This window comes from Hyla sarda, chromosome 7, assembly GCF_029499605.1.
Source record: "Hyla sarda isolate aHylSar1 chromosome 7, aHylSar1.hap1, whole genome shotgun sequence".
In the NCBI taxonomy this organism is placed as follows: domain Eukaryota; kingdom Metazoa; phylum Chordata; class Amphibia; order Anura; family Hylidae; genus Hyla; species Hyla sarda.
In genome coordinates this window covers 43,101,818-43,125,037 of record NC_079195.1, presented here as the reverse complement: position 1 = coordinate 43,125,037, position 23,220 = coordinate 43,101,818, and the positions used below count along the sequence as shown (strand labels likewise).

The 23,220-nt window shown below is 44.3% G+C and overlaps 1 protein-coding gene across 4 annotated transcripts in view; it reads left to right on the top strand.

The window, feature by feature from the left end:
• Positions 1-23,220, top strand: part of DNMBP (dynamin binding protein) — a 156,700-nt gene that overhangs the window by 83,698 nt on the left and 49,782 nt on the right. Inside the window, exon 1 of one of the 4 annotated variants that reach the window (XM_056529715.1) lies at positions 16,013-17,890. The exons of the other annotated variants lie outside the window; for them this stretch is intronic. Coding sequence (XP_056385690.1) covers positions 16,426-17,890 — 1,465 coding nt within the window. The 5' untranslated portion in view covers positions 16,013-16,425. Of the gene's footprint in view, positions 1-16,012; positions 17,891-23,220 lie in introns of those variants that run through there. 4 annotated transcript variants of the gene reach the window in all.

Genomic DNA, 23,220 nt, shown 5'->3' with positions numbered 1-23,220 from the left:
TCAGTACCCAGCCCACTTTTTGGCCTCCTTCTAAATATCAGGTCACACCCTTGTGTTGCTATTGTTACTGTACTTGACTCATTGTAGAATGTGACCCAGGCTTCCCCTCCTTAAAGCTTCGTTGTACACACAGCTGCTGAGAGATTGTAAAGCGTGAACTGCAATACCTAGACGTGTCTATAGAAACCGCAGTTGTAAGACGGGCCATGTCATTTTCTTCTGAAGAATAATAAGCCCTAAATTAAATGCTGTGTTACCAGTCCCTGGCCGGGTGATACTAGGCTTTTCCAAACTCCTGAAAGGCAAGTTATAACAGCAGATCATGAGCATTCAGGTTAATGTGACCTGAACTTTAAGGCATGGCTGTATTCAGTCAGTATTTTTAGCAAAAACATGGAGTGGGCCCAACACAGAGAAAAACTATAATAAAAAGGCTTGCAACTTTTTCCCTTTTTTGGATCCACTCCTCGTTTTTGATAAAAAATACTTCCCAAAATTCTGTGTGAGAACCCAGCCTAATTAGTGACACTGCTCATAGACAGACATGGTGCTGTCCATGGTGAAAAAAACACAGATTTATTGGCCTAGATTTATCAATTTGCCTGAAGCCAAATCTAACTGGTTTTGCCCATAGCATTGAATCACAGCTCAGCATTTTCCAACCACTGTGCCTCCAGCTGTTGCAAAAAACTATGAGAAACATGGTGGACTTCCGCCCCTGAGAAAGACTTTAAGTAGTAAGTGGACCTCCAGTGCCTAGTGCAGTGTTTGCCAACCAGGGTGCCTCCAGCTACAACTCCCAGCAAGCCCGGACAGCCAAAGACTGGTTGGGGAACGCTTTGTGAAAATTTGTCTCAGTCTCAAAACTTTTGGCTACCACTCTAATGTGGAGAACCGAACAGCTGGTCGGCAGGGGGTACTGTGTATTGGCACCTACTCATCCCTTGGGTAGGCCATCAATCATATAGTTCCGGAAAACCCCATACAATATATAGTTGGTGCTCTATGCAGTAGCTTCCATTGAAGCCCCCATATGATGTACAATACGGGGCCAAATAATTCACCATACTTGAAAAAAGTTCCTAATTTGGTGGGACTACAAAGAAGTGAGGGTTTATGTAAGCCCTACCCAAAAGTGGGCATTTGGGGACAGGGATGGCTAAATGTATGGACAGAAGGAAGGGGGGGGGGGGTGCAGCTCAACAACAGGTTAGAATAGGAGAGAATCTGAGGTTAACTGGAGCACTGAAAACCCAAAGTGCCAAAAAGTATAAATGAATTATAGAACAAAAAAGTGCAGTCCTCAAGCACTCCCTATATTGGGGTAATCTGGAAAGGAGATAAAGAGAGAGAGAGAGAGAGAGAGAGAGAGAGTGTGTGTAATGGAAAATCGGGAGTACAGAAAACTAGCAGAAAAATTGAAAAAGAAGAGAAAGAAAGGGAGCTAAAAAGGGGAGAGAGAGTAAAGTATAAAGTATGAGGTATAAAGATGTCAAAAAGGAGATAGATACAATAGAAAGAGTCTAATGGGTAAAAAAATAGTTAGACTGTTGGGCTAAAAATGTCTTTAGGGTACGGTCACACATACAGGATCCTGCGCAGATTTGATGCGCAGGATTTGTAGCTGCAGATTAGTAGCTGTGCTCAGTCATTTAGTTTACATTGAAATCTGCCGCAGAAAATCCTGCGCATCAAATCCTGTGCATAAAATCTGCGCATTGCATCAATAAAATAAACTACACGTCAGATATTCATATGTATTTTTCTACCATTTGTCTTTACTGTGTCACCATCTTCATCCAATAGAGGATCCCCAAGGGCCCTGCGGTATCCCTCTTTTTAACCTGTAGTTTATTTTATTTACAGTCTAACTATTCCTTTACCCATTAAAGGGGTAGTCCAGTGGTGAAAAACGTATCCCCTATCCTAAGGATAGGGGATAATTTTGAGATCGAGGGGGTCAAACCACTGGGGCCCCCCTGCGATCTATCTGTATGGGGGCCAGGCTCTCCGGCCAGATAGCGGGTGTCGACCACCGCACGAAGCGGCGTCCGACACACCCCCTCAATACATCTCTATGGCAGAGCCGGAGATTGCCGAAGGCAGCGCTCCGGCTCTGCCATTGAGTTGTATTGAGGGAGCGTGTCGGCCGCCGCTTCGTGCGGAGGTCGACACACACCCTTCCCGCGGGCTGTCGGGGCTCCATACAGGAGATCGTGGGGGTCCCAGCGGTCGGACCCCCCACGATCTGCAACTTATCCTCTATCCTTAGGATAGGGGATAAGTTGTTCACCACTGGATATCTCCTTTAAACTCTTTGTATTGTATCGATCTCTTTTTGACATCTTTATACCTCATATTTTATACTTTACTCTCTCTCCCATTTTTTTCCCCGTTTCTATTCTTTTTCTATTTGTTTGCTAGTTTTTCTGTTGGTTCTATCTGTACTCTCAATTTTCTATTACACTCTATGGGGGAGATTTATCAAAACCTGTCTATAGCAACCAATCAGATCGCTTCTTTCATTTTTGAAAAGGCCTCTGCAAAATTAAAGAAGCAATCTGATTGGTTGCTATGGGCAACTCAGCAACTGTTCCTCTGGACAGATGTTGATGAATCTCCCCCTATATCTCTATCTGTTTTTATGTCCTTTCCAGATTACCCCAATATAGGGAGTTCTTGAGAACTGTATACTGTATTTTGTTTTTATAAGGGATGGCTAAATGTCCACATTTCTGCTATTAAATGTTGGCAGGTATGTATATAGTGACCACTTAACAATCCCAGTCAGTAAACTAGGCAATGAGGCAACAAGTGTAGGATCAATGGTGCAAGCTGCAGGTGTGTGCCCCCTGTATTTGTGACAGATGTGCCCCCTGTATTTTTGACAGTCTGGTCGCGGGCAAATCACTTTTTTGTTCAACTGTTTTTTTTTTTATTAAAGGGGTACTTCTCAACGTTTGGAACAAACTGTTCCGAACGCTGGAGCCGGTGCCAGGAGCTCGTGACGTTATAGCCTCACCTCCTCATGATGTCACGCCCCGCCCCCTCAATGCAAGTCTATGGGAGGGGCGTGACAGCCGTCACACCCCCTCCATAGACTTGCATTGAAGGGGCAGGGTTGTCAGGGACATTGAGCATAGATAGAAGCCGTTATCTGATAAATAATGAAGCCAGGAGTTTATGAAGGGGTATTAGTGGGTACTAGTAAATGATACTAGTAAATTTAAGGGCAAATCACTTAAAGGGGTTATCCACCATAAGGGGATTTTAGTACGTACCAGGCAGACAGTAATGGACATGCTTAGGAAGGATCTGCTCTTGTCTTGGGGCTAAATGGCTATGTTGTGAGATTACCATAACACTGTGGCTAGCTTTTTGTGAACTGGTATTTTCTGTTTGACTTTTCTTTTTTTGACTACAAATCCCATAATTCCATTTTCCTCCCTCCCACACATCAGCCACCCCACCCATTGAAACATAAATGAGCTGCATCCATTCAAAAGACCTGTGGTTTTTAATCAGGGTGCCTACAGTTGCTTCATTAGTTGTAGATTGATCTCTCTCCCACCAAGCCATCGCTCCACCCATTGAAGCAGACAGGCTCCCTGTCATCAGCTGACTAGTGAGGACAGGTCTTGGCCGCATTGCAACCTGGGAAGAATCCGAGCATTTTGTATGCTGTTAAAAATAAATATTGGACTGAAAATCACAGACAAATTGTGAGAAAACAGTCACACACAGGTACAGACACTACAGGGTGGGCCATTTATATGGATACACCTTAATAAAATGGGAATGGTTGGTGATATTAACTTTCTGTTTGTGGCACATTAGTATATGTGAGGGGAAAACTTTTCAAGATGGGTGGTGACCATGGCGGCCATTTTGAAGTCGGCCATTTTGAATCCAACTTTAGTTTTTTCAATAGGAAGAGGGTCAGGTGACACATCAAACTTATTGGGAATTCCACAAGAAAAACAATGATGTGCTTGGTTTTAACATAACTTTATTCTATCATGAGTTATTTACAAGTTTCTGACCACTTATAAAATGTGTTCAATGTGCTGCCCATTGTGTTGGATGGTCAATGCAACCCTCTTCTCCCACTCTTCACACACTTATAGCAACACCGCAGGAGAAATGCTAGCACAGGCTTCCAGTATCCGTAGTTTCAGGTGCTGCACATCTCATATATTCACAGCATAGACAATTGCCTTCAGATGACCCCAAAGATAAAAGTCTAAGGGGGTCAGATCGGGAGACCTTGGGGGCCATTCAACTGGCACACGACGACCAATCCACTTTCCAGGAAACTGATCATCTAGGAATGCTCAGACCTGACACCCATAATGTGGTGGTGCAACATCTTGCTGGAAAAACTCATCAAACTCAATCATGTAGCAATTTTGCATATCCAGTGGCCTTGAGGTTTCCATTGATGAAGAATGGCCCCACTATCTTTGTACCCCATATACCACACCATACCATCAATTTTTGTGTTCCAACAGTCTTGGAGGGATCTATCCAATGTGGGTTAGTGTCAGCCCAATAGCGGTGGTTTTGTTTGTTAACTTCACCATTCACATAAAAGTTTGCCTCATCACTAATCAAAATCTTCTGCGTAAACTGAGGGTCCTGTTCCCATTTTTGGTTTGCTCATTCTGCAGCACCTGAAACTACGGATACTGGAAGCCTGTGCTAGCATTTCTCCTGCGGTGTTGCTATCAGTGTGTGAAGAGTGGGAGAAGAGGGTTGCATTGACAATCCAACACAATGGGCAGCACATTGAACACATTTTATTAAGTGGTCAGAAACTTGTAAATAATTCCTGAAAGAATAAAGTTACATTAAAACCAAGCACATCATTGTTTTTCTTGTGAAATTCCCAATAAGTTTGATGTGTCACATGACCCTCTTCCTATTGAAAAAACTAAAGTTGGATTCAAAATGGCCGACTTCAAAAAGGCCGCCATGGTCACCACCCATCTTGAAAAGTTTCCCCCCTCACATATACTAATGTGCTACAAACAGGAAGTTAATATCACCAACCATTCCCATTTTATTAAAGTGTATCCATATAAATGGCCCACCCTGTATATTATGAACTACATTAACTTTACAGCCCCTGTAGCATAGTCAAATAAAAAAAGATCCTGCAATTCCCCTTTAAGTTCTACTCGAAGTCCTTGCAAAACTATAGTCAGATATGGTCGTCTTCTAGGATGTATTTCTAATCTTAAGGTATTGTTATGTCTGATGTTATGTTAGAGGTATAGGTTTGGGTTGACATGGTGTCATGTCAGGTGTTCCTATCGGCCCTACACACCTGTTCCTGCAGTGGACGTGGTATGAGACACAGGAATGTAATGTTCTTCTATGACTCTTCTTCCTGCTATTCATGTCCACAGCTGAGGTTCCCGGCTCACAGATCTGTGACTCTTTACGTCATAGTGTTCTGCTCTGTAGCCTGTCACCGGAGCATGTTTCCTCCGCTGTCACTGGATTTACAGGCCATACACATAGTTATACAATGTTGTGTAGGGCGTCATCAATGGGTCTATTGTTCATGGTATGTTTACATTGTTTGTTTGTTTCTGTATGTTGTAACAAGTACGTATGTATTCTAGGGCGCTGTACATATGAGAAATAAGTTTAAATACATAATATATGTATATGTACAATAAGGATGAAGTAAATGGGTCATTAAAGAGGTGGAAAACTTTTTTTTAAATGAACTGGTGCCAGAAAGTTAAACAGATTTGTAAATGACTTCTATTAAAAAATCTTAATCCTTTTAGTACTTTTTAGCAGCTGTATGCTACAGAGGAAATTCTTTACTTTGTGAATTTATTTTTTGCCTTGTCCACAGTGCTCTCTGCTGACACCTTTGTCCGTGTCAGGAACTGTCCAGAGCAGCATAGGTTTGCAATGGGGATTTTCTCCTGCTCTGGACGGTTCCTGATATGGGCATCAGGTGTCAGCAGAGAGCTGTAGCAAACAGCTGCTAAAAAGTACTGAAAAGATTAAGCTTTTTTAATAGAAGTAATTTACAAATCTGTCTAACTTTCTGGCACCGGTTCATAAAAATAAAGTTTTCCACCGGAGTACCCCTTTAAGTAGTGAAGAGAGAGAGAGAGGAGAGAGCCATCAGATGAGGGAACCATCTGCTCATGTAGCAGTACTGGGGCAGCAGGGTTATTGTAGGTTGTAGTTTTTTATGAAGAGTTGGCTTTTAAAGGGGTACTCCGGTGCTTAGACATCTTATCCCCGCCGCTGGGGACCCCCGGGATCTTACACGCGACACCCCGTTTGTACCGTATTTTTCGCCGTATAAGACGCACTTTTTCTTCCCCAAAACTGGGGGGAAAAAGTCGGGGCGTCTTATACGGCAAATACACCCCTATCGCGGCGATCCCTGCGGCCATCAACGGCCGGGACCCGCGGCTAATACAGGACATCACCGATCGCGGTGATGCCCTGTATTAACCCTTCAGACGCGGCGATCAAAGCTGACCGCCACGTCTGAAGGGAAAGTGACACTAACCCGGCTGTTCAGTCGGGCTGTTCGGGACCGCCGCGATTTCACCGCGGCGGTCCCGAACAGCCCGACTGAATAGCCGGGTTAGTGCTTACAGGACACCGGGGGGGGGGGGGGGGGGGGACACCTTACCTGCCTCCTCGGTGTCTTCTCCGTTCAGGGATTCCCATGTATGGCCGGCGCTCTCCTTCCTCGTCATCACGTCGTCGCGTACGTGCGTCGGCATGCGTAACGACGCGATGACGGCGACGGAGAGCGAGGATACCCGGCCGGCAGCAGAGACGTTCCGGAGCGACGGGGACACGGCGACAGCGATGGAGCGACATCCAGGGCAGCGGTGACGGGTCCGGAGCGGCGGGGACACGTGAGTATTACCTCCTATGCAGTGGTCTTCAATCTGCAGACCTCCAGATGTTGCAAAACTACAACTCCCAGCATGCCCGGACAGCCGTTGGCTGTCCGGGCATGCTGGGAGTTGTAGTTTTGCAACATCTGGAGGTCCGCAGGTTGAAGACCACTATTGGGTTCAAAATCTAAAATTTTTTTGATTTTGCTCCTAAAAATGGGGTGCGTCTTATACGCCGGTGCGTCCTTTAGGGCGAAAAATACGGTAATCAGTCCCCGGAGCGTGTTCGCTCCAGGTCTGATTACGGACGACCACAAGGCCGGCGGCGTGTGACGTCACTGCGGCGGTGTGTGACGTCACGCTCCACCCCTCAATGCACTCCCGTAGGCTTGCATTCATGGGTGGAGCGTGACGTCACACGGGGGCGGAGGCGTGACGTCACACGCTGCCGGCCTTGTGGTCGTCCGTAATCAGACCCGGAACGAACATCCTTCGGGGACTGATTACAAATGGGGTGCCGCCTGCAAGATCACGGGGGTCCCCAGCGGCGGGACTCCCACGATCAGCCATGGATAAGATGTCTAAGCACCGGAGAACCCCTTTAAGGTTGCTTATGAAGGTTTCGGGCAGAATATCTGCGGCTGGCTTTCCACCATGGAAATTCTGCTTTCGGCATTCTGCAGTAAGACCAGTCTTATAATTTGCAGAATGGGGCTTGAATATTGGCAGAATTCTGTGGTCTCAGAACACAGAAATTCTGCCCGAATTCCGAAATTCTGGTCAGCAAGCTTTGCTGAACGGAATTTCTGCAGAATTGTGGAAATTCCGCTGTGTGAACATACCCTATGGGGAGATAGTTGTGTAAGAAAGCACAGGAGGTGACGTGAGGGGAGGTATGGGATAGTCAGGGGTGTATGGAGGGGGCAGGTTATGGATGGCCTTGTATGTTAATAATGTGAACTATATTTGCTGTATGATAGGTAGCCAGTGAATAGTAGGTAGAGATAGACAAGGAGATAGCGGAGAGGTGTATTAACCAGGCAGCAACATTTGTGTGAATTTGGGCACAAGAGTGTTAAAGTGGTCTAACATCTTTAAAACAGCCAATGCATTTATAGTGTCAGCCTCCTGGGAAACCTAGTAAATGCGCCCCCTGGTCGACACTCAAATGCACTGCGCATTCCATGAGTGCCACCCGTGCCAGTGGTTGCCGACCCCTGCACTACTATGTACCCGCTACTATGTTCTAGAATTCATGGAACTTTTGATGCCATTCTCGGTCTTCTGCTTCTAGTCTTGTAAACTTCCACATTATTTGGCAGCTCTGTATCCGCTTTTTCCTTGTTATATAATAAGACGTGCCCGGTCAGTGGGGATTTTAAGAATGAGCCGCACCTTTAAACTAATTTTCCACTCGCTACTGAGAGTAAATTTTAGAGTCTGTGCCCAACTTTTCACATCTCCGGTCTACATTTCTCTGCCTGATACGTGGAGGCTGACTCCTCTAACAGATCTGAGCTATGTCCTGGTCGCACGTCTATCTTCGTATACCACCATAGGCCTTTTGCTGCCGTCTTTATTCTCCTGCATCTTTTTATCCAAAATTTTCCTGGACTTCATGCCGCTCTCCTTACTCCCTGTGTTTGGATGGTACACTGCCGTATTCCAAGATCTGGAACAATTTGGGTGCGTTTATTTGCTTCTTTGTGTAACTATGTTCTTATTCTGAAACAAATTTTGATTAGAAGAATAGAAAAATGCTGTTATTGCACTGTTCAATTAAATTCGGGTTAAGCTGCAGTACCAGACACAGCCTATAGATGAGAGATGCACTGTTCCTAGAAGGGGAAAAAAAATATTATTTTTTTTATCCCCTACAAACACTTTAAAGTCTTTGAATGATATTACATTATCTCCAGAAATTTAAGGAGTGATCCACAAATAGAAAAACAGAACCTGTCCTCAAGTTGTGTGTGGTATTATAACTTGGAACCATTGACTTCAACGGAACTGAGCTGCCATACCACACGTAACCTGAGGACAGGGGTGGCGCTGTTTTTGGAATAAATCAGCTCTATTTTTCTATCCTGGGTAACCTTTTTAAGGTAATTGATGTGTATTAGAAATTTGATCAAAATGCAGTTGCCAAAGATATTGGTTCAAGTCCAAAGGCGAATGTCCTACCTACCTCTAACATTGCTGGGTAAAAAAAAGATATGTCTGTCAGTAAAGCTAATGGTAGGTTACAATTGTTTTCCAGCCAGGGTGCCCCCAGCCTTTGGCTCTCTGGGCATGCTGGGAGTTGTAGTTTTGCAACAGTTGGAGGCACCCTGGTTGGGAAATATTGGTTTAGAGCTTCCTTATGGAAAAATACTGAAATAGATTGTCTTGTATGTTTGCCTTTCATCCCACATGCTAACATATAAACATTACCCTATATAAGGCGTAATGTTGGTTTTGTTCATCTAATTTGCACATTTTGGACAAATTTTTGCTTCCGAATTTTTATTTTGTCTTTGCTTACGGTTATCGAATGGAAGCACATCCAGATTAGGGGTTAGGAAAAAGGGTAGGCGGTGTAGGCAGATGCCTAAGGTGCCACTGGGATACTCACTAAACACAAGAACAGGGGAATGATGCCCCCATGTTTTGAATGGAGAGACGGTTAATATGAACGTTCAAAGCCAATCTGTACATAATTAAGTATAGACTGAAATACTCCATGAATGGAAACACTCTGCAATCCGTATTAGTTCTGTGTATCTTATGGAACGTGACGATAAGACTTCCTGATCCTTGGTTGGAACAGCACGCAGCATGGTGTGGTACGGCTTGTTTGTCCTCTATGACATAACATGTGCAGCACATTGCCTGTGAGTCGCCGCACGGATCTGTGACACAATCGGCTGATAATAGAGGCTTGGGGATGTATTGACACAACTCCACTCCTGACAGCGCAGGTTGGGGCTAGTCGGCCTCTCACTGTCTGCTGGTCCTGAATGTAGAGACAGGTTGGATCTTGATCGGTAGCAGTTCGGTCCTAGAGAAAATTGGGCCTTTGGCAAAATGCAAAGTAGGCGTACCCCCTTGCCGTTTGACAGTCTTTGCGTGTCAAGATAATATGGCTATTCACAGTCCATATATAATACTACATATGACATAGTACATAGTGACATGACAATAATGCTGCGTGCCCTTCATAAAATACCGCCATACAGTGCCCAAATGTTATGCATAATCTAAGATGAATCTGTTAGGAAGTGGCACGGGGGTGTTACAAAGGGAAATAATGTGGCACAGGGGGAGGGTAATGAGTGGCAAGGGGGGAGGGGGTAAATTAAGTTACACGGGGGGTATCAAGGAGAGGGGATGAAGTGACATGGGGGGCTCAAGGAGAGGGGATGAAGTGACATGGGGGGCTCAAGGAGAGGGGATGAAGTGACATGGGGGGCTCAAGGAGAGGGGATGAAGTGGCACTGCTGGGGATCAAGGAGAGGGGATGAAGTGACATGGGGGGCTCAAGGAGAGGGGATGAAGTGACATGGGGGGCTCAAGGAGAGGGGATGAAGTGGCACTGCTGGGGATCTAGGGGCAGAATGAAGGGACATGGGGTAATTAGAGAGGCTAATGAAATAACATGTGAGTGATCAGGAGGGTGAAACGGTACAGGGGGTGATAAGGTAGTACAGGGGGGATGAAGGGGTAATGAAATGGCACAAGGGGGATCAAGGGGGGAATGAAAGGGTACAGGGGGTGATGAAGTAATGCAGGAGGGATAAGTTGGTAATGAAATGGCACATTGGGTGATCAAGGCAGGGAATGAAAGAGCAGAGGGGGTGAATATGGGTGGTGATAAAATGACACAGGTTGCGATCAAGGGGAGAATGAAATGACATTCGCGGGGATGGTATAACAGCCCTATAAGTAATGCTGATATTGGTATCACGTTGTGCATTGTAGGACGCCCGACATGATATGCGCAGTTGGCGTTATGGCGAAAAATGTACAAATAAAAATGCCCAGCACAACGGAGTACGATCTGCGATGCCTTGGACTTATTCAGGGACAAATTTTCCTACATGGAGCATACATGGAAATGCAAACCTCTAACGCGTTTCACCAAACTATGCACATCTAAAGAGTGTCACCAACATGAAAAGAAACATAAAAAGCTCTGATCGTAATAATATTTTCTCTTAATGAGTCCACATAATATCGCCACATAGTGCTAAAACACCACCGTACACTCCCCAAATGTTCTGCATGATCTACATAATAATCTCTCTTAATGAGCCCATAAAATAATCCCATATAGTGCTAAAACAATGCTGCCAATACCGCCCACATGATACCACCATGAAGTGCTAATAAGGGTAAATAAATCTGCCATATAAAGCTCACATATTGCAGCAACTTAAAGGGGTACTACAGCATTTAAACATGTATCCCCCTGTCCATAGGATAGGGGATAAGTGTTTGGCCTCTGGGACCCTTTGAGATCTTCATAACGGGGCCTCGTATCTCCTTTTCGTATGGACTGTGGGGTCGGCACGTGCTCCATGCATTCTCTATGAAAGCGTCGGAGATACACAAGCACTGTACTCGAGTATCTCTGGCGCTCTTATAGAGAATGCATGGAGTGTGTATCGACTCAGCACTCCATGCAGCTGGGAGATAGCCGGGTCAATCTTGGGGACAGGGGATACATTTTTTAAATGCTGAAGTACCCCTTTAGTTCCCAAATAGTATGACCATACACTAGAGCTGGGCGGTATGACCAAATATGTGTATTACGGTATTTTTGTAACTTATGGCAGTTCCACAGTATATAACGGTATTTCTTTCACCACCACCCCCCCAAATCATGTGACCCACCAATGCTGTTCTGCTCCCCCCAAATCATGTTACCCGCCAGCACTGTTCTGCTCCCCCCCCCAATTGATTATCAGCCCAGCGGGGTACTACTCACATGTGTCACACGCAAGCACTGCCCTCCTCCTCTTTGTCGGGGGCCGCCAGCGATGGAACTCTATACTGTACGCCAGTGGTCTCCAATCTGCGGACCTCTGCCAACGGCTGTCCGGGCATGCTGGGAGTTATAGTTTTGCAACAGCTGGAGGTCCGCAGGTTTGAGACCACTGCTGTACGCTGTATCCCTATGCCCGGGCTGCAAAAGATATAGAAAATAAACTTTAACTTGCCTACGTTGGCCGCACGCTGGGGACGGGAATGCCAGACAGCCGTCAGCCTATCACCGGCCGGAGCGATGTCCCGCCCCGGCCAGTGAGAAGTTAAACGCACTGTCATGTAAGAAGCCGGCCAGAGCTCCTTACATGACAGTGGGCTCAGCCTATCACTGGCCGGGGCAGGACAGCACTGCGGCCGGTGATAGGCTGACGGCTGTCCAACGTTCCCGTCCCCAGCGTAAGGCCGACGTAGGTAAGTTAAAGTTTATTTTCTATATCTTTTGCAGCCCGGGCATAGGGATACAACGTACAGCAGTGGTCTCAAACCTGCGGACCTCCAGCTGTTGCAAAACTACAACTCCCAGCATGCCCGGACAGCCGTTGGCTGTTCAGGCATGCTGGGAGTTGTAGTTTTGCAACATTTGGAGGTCCACAGGTTGGAGACCACTGGCGTACAGTATAGAGTTCCAGCGCCCCCAACAAAGAGGAGGAGGGAAGTGCTTGCGGGTGATACGTGTGAGTAGTACCCCGCTGGGCTGATAATTAATTGGGGGGGGGGGGGGAGCAGAAACACATGATTTGGTGGGGGGAGCAGAACAGCGCTGGCAGGTCACATATGATTAGTTCCCCGATGTGGGGACAGCGCTGCGCTGGGCTGATAATTAATTCCCAAGGGGGAGGGGCCCAACCGGTTTTGCGGTATGGGAAAAATTCATATAGTGCAGCCCAAAAATGTCGGTATTCAGTATGAACCGGTATACCGCCCAGCCCTAATATACACCATTAAATAATGAATGCGCATCCTGTATGGCTATCAGTAGAAACACAACTTCATAGATGGAACCCCCACCCCATGAGTGAAGGAGATAAAGCTTCCATCATACTGATTTCATTATTGGTTCCATAGACCTAGAGATTGGATGAATGGATAATCATTGCTTCTATGGCCCCAACACAACAGTATCAATGCAGAGACTATACTGTATGGTAATGGAGACTATCCCATCCCTTTGCCCATCAGCCCTTTATTCTTTCTGGTTCATTTTCCATCCTTACCTGAAGATTCCTTTTGACACAGAGAATTGTACTCATGGAAACAGAATAAGATCTCTATACTGGTTGGTTTAAGCAGCGGATCTACCCATATTTATCTGTATATAATATCTGCTGCCAAAATGCAGTCATTGATCTTAGAGATTGTGGAGGAATAAATTAACTCTGCATGTTCATCTACTTATATATCCCAGTTCCCACAGGACCCTTTAAAAGGGTTTTCCAAAGGATAGAAAAGCAGAGCAAATTTCTTTAAAAAAAAAAAAAAGCAATTAGAAAGACAAAGCAGCCGGCACTGACGGAACTAGACCGTATAGAGGAACGGAGATATGTAGCGTGACCGAACCAGATGATGTAATCCTGTAACGTTGGTGCTCAGCCAGATGGACAACAACAAGTCAGCAGAAAGACGAAGGAAAAAGGCGGCACTCACCATGCAGGAAAACTTCTTTATTCACTCAGCGGTGACATCAAGCGGGATACAGGCAGGGGAGCATCCGGCTAGAGGAAGTGCGCAAGGCGCATGAAACAACTTGTCCCGGCTCCCCTTCCTCCACCCGGCTCCCCTGCCTGTATCCCATTTGATGTCACCGCTGAGTGAATAAAGAAGTTTTCCTGCATGGTGAGTACCGCCTTTTTCCTTCGTCTTTCTGCTGACTTCTTTAAAAAAAAAAAAAAACAGCACCACCCCTGTCCTCAGGTTGTGCGTGGTATTACAACTTGGCTCCATTCACTTTAGTGGAACTCCGGCTGTGTTTTCCTATCCAGCTTTGAACTTTTCTTTAGAAAAAGGGCGAAAAGGCCTGATGGCAACTGATGAATCAGTTGGGGTCAGTTTTTGCATAAAAAATTATTGTAATGCACAGGAGAAGTCCCATTGACTCTGAATGTTGATCTGTCAGAGCTGAACTGCAGTCCTGTCATATAGCATATTCGGGGAACTGAGCTCCTTACGCTGATGTGGACGAGGCCTCAGCCTTATACATTCTGTAGTTATTTTTATATGTTTATTTTTTTTTTTTACATTATCCTCTGTTGAGAACAAATACAAAAAATCTTTATACCCTCTCACATGACATTTTGTATGGATGCTGCAGGTACAGTGGTCCCTCAAGTTACAATATTAATTGGTTCCAGGACGACCATTGTATGTGGAAACCATTGTATGTTGAGACCAGAACTCTATGGAAACCTGGTAATTGGTTCTGAAGCCACCAAAATGTCATCCAAAAATAGGAAAAAGTGAGGATTAAAGAAAAATAAGTAGATAACTAATATAGATAAAGCAAATCCTTACATATAAAAGTAAGAAAGATCTGCTGGGAGATGAAAATCACTGTCTATTTCAGTGTTTTCCAACCAGGCTACCTCCAGCTGTTGCAAAACTACAACTCCCAGCATGCCGAAGGCTGTCCGGGCATGCTAGGAGTTGTAGTTTTGCAACAGCTGGAGGCACCCTTGTTGTTGGTCTATGTAGAAGACAGGAGCTTCTTCAGGGTCCTGTACAGTACACGCAATGACCTAAAAAAGTCAAATGGAGCCACTCTCACCTGGTGTCCAAAGGAGCAGCTATACACAGGTAAAGAGTACAGAACATGTAATACCTCCCTGTACTGTAGAGGGTGCTACCAGACACCAGTCAGTGCATATACTTCAGTAATACAGATAAAGAGTACAGAACATGTAATACCTCCCTGTACTGTAGGGGGCGCTACCAGACACCAGTCAGTGCATGCACTTTAGGAATACAGGGGTTTTACCGGTGAAATGTCCATTCTAATTGGTGGTTCTCCCAGCCATTGACACGTTTTGCAGATTCCATAGCATTGTATGTTGAGTCTGGTTTCAAGTTACAATGGTCCAGAAAAGACCATTGTATGTTGAAACTATTGTATGTTGAGGCCATTGTAAGTTGAGGGATCACTGTATATGTCAAAGGACCATGAACAAGGTATTATGTCATCTACTGTTGCACATGTTGCCATGGGGTAACAAGAGACCAAACTTAGTACTTGTGACTTCATTTGGTCTGTTTTACATATATATATTTTATTATGAAGCACAAAAGTATAGTCTGTGACTACCTTTGGTCTTTTTTTAAACCAGTATACATGCTATTTCTGGGACACAAAACCTTTGCCACGCTTTTGTGTCCCGCAAATAGTATACTGGCATAAAACAAACCAAATATAGTCACAGGTAGACTACTTTTCTAAGTCCTGCTAATAACACCTACACTGGCGTAAAATGGACTGAATGTAGTAGCAAGGAGAATAGTTTTGGTCTAGTAAACCCTATGGGGGAGATTTATCAAACCCTGTCCAGAGGAAAAGTTGCCCAGTTGCCCATAGCAACCAATCGGCTTGCTTCTTTCATTTTTAACAAGGCCTCTTCAAAATGAAAGAAGCGATCTGATTGGTTGCTATGGGCAACTGGGCAACTTTTCCTTTGCACAGGTTTTGATAAATCTCTCCCTATGACCACACTATGGGATACGTCAGAATATTTATTTGATGGTACTCCCAATGTAATTTTTTTTAAATGTATTTATAGATCATGGTTCTGCTATTTTTAGTGTCACTTTGATTCACCAGCCTTTGCGTAGTTTTTGCTTTTTATAAACTGTATAATTATTACTTTGTAGTTATTTTCGGTTACCTAGTTTCAGGTAATGATTTCTATATGACAGATCTGGACAGAATTGAAACTTTTATTAGATGGAGACACACTTTACCTTCTTGAGGTTACCTAGTTTTTTATATTTTATTGGCAAGTTTTTATTAGGCTTCTGTGTTTTTGCTGTTTATTAGTATTACGTTGTAGTCTCCTGTCTTACATACCAGAGCTTCTTCTCTGCCTCCCTGAACGTTTAGCATAACAAAGCAATTCATCCAGTTTTGCTGCTTGGGAAACCAAGCCTTCATATGTAAATGATGGACGGTTCTGCCCAATGAAACTCAAGGACTCATCGAGAGGCTTTGGTCAGATGACGCGAGTTACTGATTAATTCTGGAATCAGGTAGGAGAAGCCGTCCCTGTGTGTGGATAGGCTGCTTGAGAGTAAAGAAAAAAATAGCAAGGGTTTGAGTTTCAGCAATAAGGAACAGAAGGGAGTGTCTGCAGGTATGCCGAAAGCTCATGAGATACAACTTTTTCTGTCCAGGGAGTAGACTGTTCAATGGATGCGTCTGTGCCACATTGTGGATTGTGCATTCATGCATTCTTCCTTGGGCTGATGTGCACACAATGGACATGTAGCAGGGTGCCAGCCCAAGGCTGGTGAAAAAAAATTATCAAAGATGTATGCGTTGGAGCATGAGCAGTATCGCACATCAAGAACCCAGTCTACTGTTCCTGGGAAAGACCAACATGTGCTAAGCTGGGAGTATGAAGACTGCCAGAACATGGGGAAACGTAGACTGCTAGAGGAGGAAAGGCTGTACCGGGAGCAGAGATATGCTGAAGAACATAGGACTATGCCCATGAGGAAACATCAATATTACAATGCCAGCCGAGCCAATGACAAAGCGCTCAAGGACTACATAGTGCCTGATGACTACTACAGAAGGTCTCAAGAGGAGTATTATGATGGTCAGACAAACATGGAAAAATATTATGATACTTTGGAGAACATTAGAACTAGTCCTGTGAAATATCAACATGATGGCGGGCGATATGGAGACAGGCGCCCACGCCATGATGGCTACAACGACTATAGATATTCATATCAAGATCCTAGAGAATTAGATGCTCGATATATGAGGAAATATGACACTTACTGTTCAAATGATTCTGTAGATGATGACCACTATTATCGGGACTATTACCAGAGAAAAGAAGGTCGATCCTATGGAACGGAAATGAGACATCAGCCTTTGGAAAAGAGGTACTCCGACCAAGACATCCGAGATTATAGGTCTGACCCTTATACGGAACGGAAAAGGTTGGATTATGAACAGGGGGATTATAGAAGGATGAGGGACCGTTGTACTAGAGGGGAGGATGTTGGTTCTTCTAGGTACCCTGAGGTCGCAAATAGTCAATGTCGACCCTCTGAGAGGGACTATGTGGATTACAAAAGGGATAAAACAGAACCTGGGACAACAGGCAATTCCAAGAAGACCACCACACGGCGTTATGACTTCTTACCTTTGGATTGTGATTCTGTTGATATAATTGAAGATCAAGAGTCAATAGACCAGTATGTTGAGGACCGAACATATGACAGAAGTCGATCTTTGGATTTTGAGGCTGAGCCTCCTACCTCATCTAAACGCATGGCTTATGATTTTGAATACAATCCCCCAGAAGGAATTGACCTGTATTTTAACAGTGATGACCTACGGGGAGACTACATGGACAAAAATGCTGTAGATGATCAATATAGGGATTATGATGGGTTTAAAAATACTGATAAACAGATAAAACTCAGAAGAGACCAATATGGCAGCTCTTGGGAAGACCAGAGGACGATCAATTTAGCGGATGGTCCATATTGCAGACCAGAGAGGAGTGATGGGTTTCGGGAATATAATGGCCCCGAAAATCAGGGGTCAAGAAATGGGTCTACTAAGGATATGGATTATTACAACCATGGAGATGACCGTTCAGCTGGGAGACCTCGAGGCAACGATCAGCCAACTCAAAGTAAAGCTGAATTGGTACCTAACACAAATTCTATGAAGCGGAATAGTATTTACAGGAGGACGGCCCCCAGCAGTCTTCGGCATTCGGATTTTGTGCAGAACAGGAAGAAAAAACAAGGTAATTTTTTTTTTTTATCATTTGTTTTTAATGTGTAACATTTTCTAACTTATAGAGCCTTGGGCATAGGGCCTGTACAGCAGTGCATGGCACCTGGAGTGCCCCTTTAGTACAGGGCCGTCCAGCTTCATCGCACTGCTCGTGTATGGAGATTTTCTTCTCTAGAAGTCCAAATGAGGTGCCATCAATTTTCAAACCTATGAAAACTGAGGATGGAAGCACAGTAGATGCAAATCTATGGCAGTCGTATGACTATTCCATGATGCCTTTTCCATGATGCCTTTAATTTTATTTTAAGGTGCAGATTTCTAAGTTATATCATTTACACTGAAACCGCTCCTAAAGACCACCTCTTTAGAAAGACCACCCCTAACCCAAACCAGATTTTTTTGCCATGGATTTTTGCTCTCCTCATGCCCAAAATACATTGGCCCCCTCTTTTGGAAGACCACCCCTTCTGTACACATTTAATCTGGACATTGCACCTTTTCCTGGTCAGGAGAGCATGGACGACACTTTTGGGTTCTGCTTAACCTTTAGACAGCGGGCAGTGTGTGTTGCCTGTTACATTTTCCAGTCATGTTATGCGCTTAGTTGGTGGCATGTAGTATTTCTGGTTTACTGTGTTTAGTATTGCTGCTGCAGGTAGCGACTGTTAATGTTGCTATGCAGTCTGCAGAAATGATCCACCACTTGACGGTACGTTTTTGTTATATACATTATAGTAGTCCGCATCCATATCGTAGCACCTGACATAAGGAACAAAAAAATTTCTGAAATATAAATAGCAGCAACTTGTCTTAGTCGGTAATCTTTTTCTAAGAAAGTTGGGTCACACACAACCTACATAGTTATTATATCTTGCAGATAGACTTTTATTTGGTGACAACCAGTTAAGTGGCCATTACAACTTTTGCAGGAGTTGCATAGCATCAGACTAGAATTCCTTTGGGCCACCAAAGAAATATTTCAAGGGCCACCCCTCCATTTATACTGGACATATACGTGTCAACACAGTATATATCTAATAGCTCAGTGGTCTACAAAATGTAGACCTCCAGATGTTGCAAAACTACAACCCCCAGTAGGCCGGACAGCCAATGGCTACTAGGTCAGTGATATTCAAGCTTTGGACCTCCAGATACTGCAAAACTACAACTCCCAGCATGCTCTGACATTAGCTGTCCGGACATGCTGGGAATTGTAGTTTTGCAACATCTAGAGGTCCATATCTTTCAACTCTAATGACCTGATTGGCACAAAAGTTGGATCAATATGGGCAGGTCTTCTAGCTAGACCTTAAGAGCCCAGTAGTATTAGGGACCCTTTAATGAGTCAGGGGAACCTAGCGCTCTAATCTGAAGCTAGCCATGTGCGTGAGATCGCTTTTGGCCAAAGTAATTTGTTTTCCCAACAGCTACCTCTCCCGTAGGCATGCGCACTCATCTTGGCTTAGTGTGCATGTGCTCCAAATGTAGAGGGAGAATAAGGCTGCTGTCCAATAGTCACGATCCAACATACTCAATTCTTCTCTCCCCCCACATCTGCTGTCTGGGAAAAGTCACTAGGCCCCCATATACATTAGATGGTTGGCATTGTCGTGTCTAATATGTATGGCCATCTTAAAGCGGTTATTCAAAAATTGCAAAACAGAGCTAATTTCTTAAAAACAGTACCCCACCTGTCCTCAGGTTGTTCGTGGTATTACAACTTGGCTCCATTCACTTTAATGAAACGGAGCCGCAATACCACACACAACCTGAGGACAGAAGTGGTGCTGTTTTTCTAATCCTGGATGTGCATGGCTTTCCTATCCCTTCTGGTCTTCCAGATCAGTGTTTCCCAACCAGGGTGCCTCTAGCTGTTGCAAAACATGCTGGGAGTTGTAGTTTTGCAACAGCTCCTTTATTCCATGGACAATTGTAGCTTTACTTTTCATAGACAATCGATGTGTAGGTGTAAGCAAATCCATGTTTTGTCTACCCCCCTACTCACCAGAATTAATCATCCTCCCTTGAATTCACCTCTCACCCCCTCCGCCTTCCCCTCTCGCTTGACATACTTTCACCGACTCCTCCTCTCCAGCTAAACTTTCTTTGTAATGGCAGAGCGGCGATGTCAGGTTGCATCATGTAATGTTTGCCCAGGAGCCGGTCCTGTGGACGGAGAGTCAGGTTGTAGAATAGACGATCACAGGCCTAAGCAAGAAAGTGGCGCAGGAAGTTAGATTTAAACTTTTCATATGTGGGTCCTACTGTAAAGTTAGAGAACCTTATATCTGCCATGGGATAACCATGAGAAGGAAATATTACAGAATTGCAAATCATACTGGATAGTTATTGATGTATATAGGGATGTCCTAACACCATTTTGTAAGGCAGAGTACGAGTACCCCAGTAGTTAGGTAGAGAATCCCTCCTATTTGGTAGAAGCCACCCAGTAGTTAGGTAAGGAATCGCCCCTATTAGGTAGAAGCCCCCAAAAGTTAGGTAGGGAAGCTCCCCAGTAGAAAAGTAGGGAATCCCCACCCTATTAGGTAGAAGCTCCACAATAATAATCCCACCCCCCATTTGTTAGGTAGGTAATCCCCCCCCCCCCTATTAGGTAGAAGCCCCAATAGGTACATAGGGAACCACCCTATTAGTTTGAAGCCCCCAGTTGGTAGGTAGGGAATCGGCCCCTATTAGTTTGATGCCACCAGTAGGTAGGTAGGGAATCCCCCTATTGGGTAGAAACCCTTAGTAGGTAGGTAGGTAGGATATCCACCCTATTAGGTAGAAGCCTCCAGTAGTTAGGTAGATAATCCCTCCTATTAGGTATAAACATCCAGTAGGCAGGTAGGTAGGGAATTATCCCTATTAGGTAAAAGCCCACAGAAGATGGGCAATTAGAGAATGCATCCTATTAGATTGAAGCCCCCAGTAGGTCGGTTAACAGGTAGGTAGGGAACCTCCTATTAGGTAGATGCCCCTGTTTAGTAGTTTCCCCCAATAAGGTCCCTACAAAAAAAAAATCTCTCTTACCTCTGCTCCATTCTTCCTCTCTGTCAGAGGTGCAGGGTATTCTCCTTTGCTCCATTATCCGGAGTGCTTCAAGTCCTGCACCACTCCGGAGAACGTAATGAAGGAGAAGGTCCTGCACCACTCTGGATAATGGAGCGAATGATGATGAGGCCTCAGCACAGGAACAGGGTCTGACTACTGGGACCACCACAAGAATGGAGGTCAGCCATCCCCCAATGAATGGAATTCTGAATTTGACAATGAACGGAATAAAAACCAAGCATGTGTATTGCTGCTCCATTCACTCGGGGGGACATTTGACTTTCATTATCTTGATTGGTGAAGGTTCCAGTGGTTGGACCCACATCGAATAGCTAGTTATTCATTATCCTGTGTATAGGGGGTTACTTCAGGCCTTTACCTCACATTTTGGTCAACATGTTTTTTATCTTAATTTTATCATTCTATTACATTGCACTGACTTCACTAGGTAGGTCCCTCCTCACCCTCGACAAGCACACACCTTGGAAATGTTTGCTATTAGTCACTGAGCAAAAAAAAAAAAAAAAAAATGGCTGCCTTTTACAAGAATGTAATTCTTAAGAATCTTTTATTTCAGGCTATAATTATGGAACTATGTGGCACTCGCCTGTATGTTGTGTCCTCATAAGATTTAGCCTGGATTTTACAATAGATTAATACGTCTATTACCAAATACTCATACTTAATTCCATCGGAGAACTGTTAGTGTTCATGGAATAGTTTTGGATATGAAAATGATTTACTACTAGATTAAGGAATTGTATCATACAAATCCCCTAATATACTGTATTTTTATAGTTAATCTAGTTTTATTGTTACTGTCGCTTTCCATATAAATGGGAGAAGTTCATATTCAGTAGCCTTAGGGAAACGTCCTAGAAGGGTGAAAGTTCCTATTTATGATTAACAGCTTGTAAACTCAGCAGTTAATATAATAACTCTATATTATGGAGATAATCTGGGGAAAACTGAAACACAATGTTATGCCTGATTGCAGATGCAGATTCTGTCATATTCTGGGTTGGACAGGCTGGTGACATGGTTGGCATTCTGGAGACTGGTGTATAGTCTTTATAGTTAGTTTAGTGCTGATTAAAACAGGTTGTCTGGAAAAATCTTTTTAAAGGGGTACTCCGAACGCTGGGTGCAGGTTGCGGGGGTCGTGACGTCACGCCACGCCTCCTTCCATAGACTTGCATTGAGCGGGTGTGCCATGACGTCACAAGGAGCATGGCCGTGATGTCACGACCTCTGCAGCCCACATTCAGCATTCGGAACAAAATGATCCGGACGCTGGGGCAGTGGAGTACCCCTTTAATCCCGAAACGCTCATAGTGGCAGAAAAACAATAAAAACTCTCATGGTTACCTGCTGCCGAACCCCGCTGGTGCCGTTTTGACGGTGCCAGTCTCGCTGCCCAAATATTTCTGTTCTATCTCCCAACACATCCTTCTCTACCAAAGACTTTCTGCAGGTTTCTTCAGTAGAAAAAGATACCATTGGGCCACTTGCATGGGTATAACAAAAAGATGGCCTTGCTGCCCATTGCAGCTATAGGACAACTTCCATTTTTCAAAAGGGATTAGAGGGGGAGAAGACAATATAACGTTTTTGTAAAGTTTTCACAAACAATGGTGCACATGGTCTTCTGGGAGAATATTTAAAGATCTATCACAGCTAAAATCTCATACAGTAAGTTTTTGGTAGGACCAAGGGCATACATCCCATAGAACCATGTGGATGATTTGGTTGGCCTTTGAAGAAAGGAAGTTATGGTAATAAAGAAGTCTGGACCATCTAACATGTCCAGTCCTTCTCTTTCCCCGACATCATTGGAGGAGAGATCGGAGTCCACCAGACACTTGAGATGGTCATCCACTCCTGTTGAAGTCTGCGGTCTCAGGGACCTTTCGTTGATAACTTTCCCGCCTTCTTATAATAGGCAACAATTAGAATTACTGATTTGTTTACTTCCTGATGGGCTGATTTTGACCACTATTGTCCATGATGCCCAATATAAAACATCCAATAACTAGGTTGTTTTTTTTATAGCTATTTCTTAATTGCAATTGAAGTGGTCCTTGGGTGGACAACTGGTTCCTTTTCTGATTAAAAATATAATTAAAAAAAAGGTGATTGAATATACACCAGCCACATCTATTTAGTCGTGAGTCAACTCACTTGTTGTTCGCTCATATGGTAGATGACATGAAGATGAGTTATACATGACCCCACCTTCTATGCTTAAGACTTTTTGCTCTCAGGACAGTCTGCAGTGACTTACAG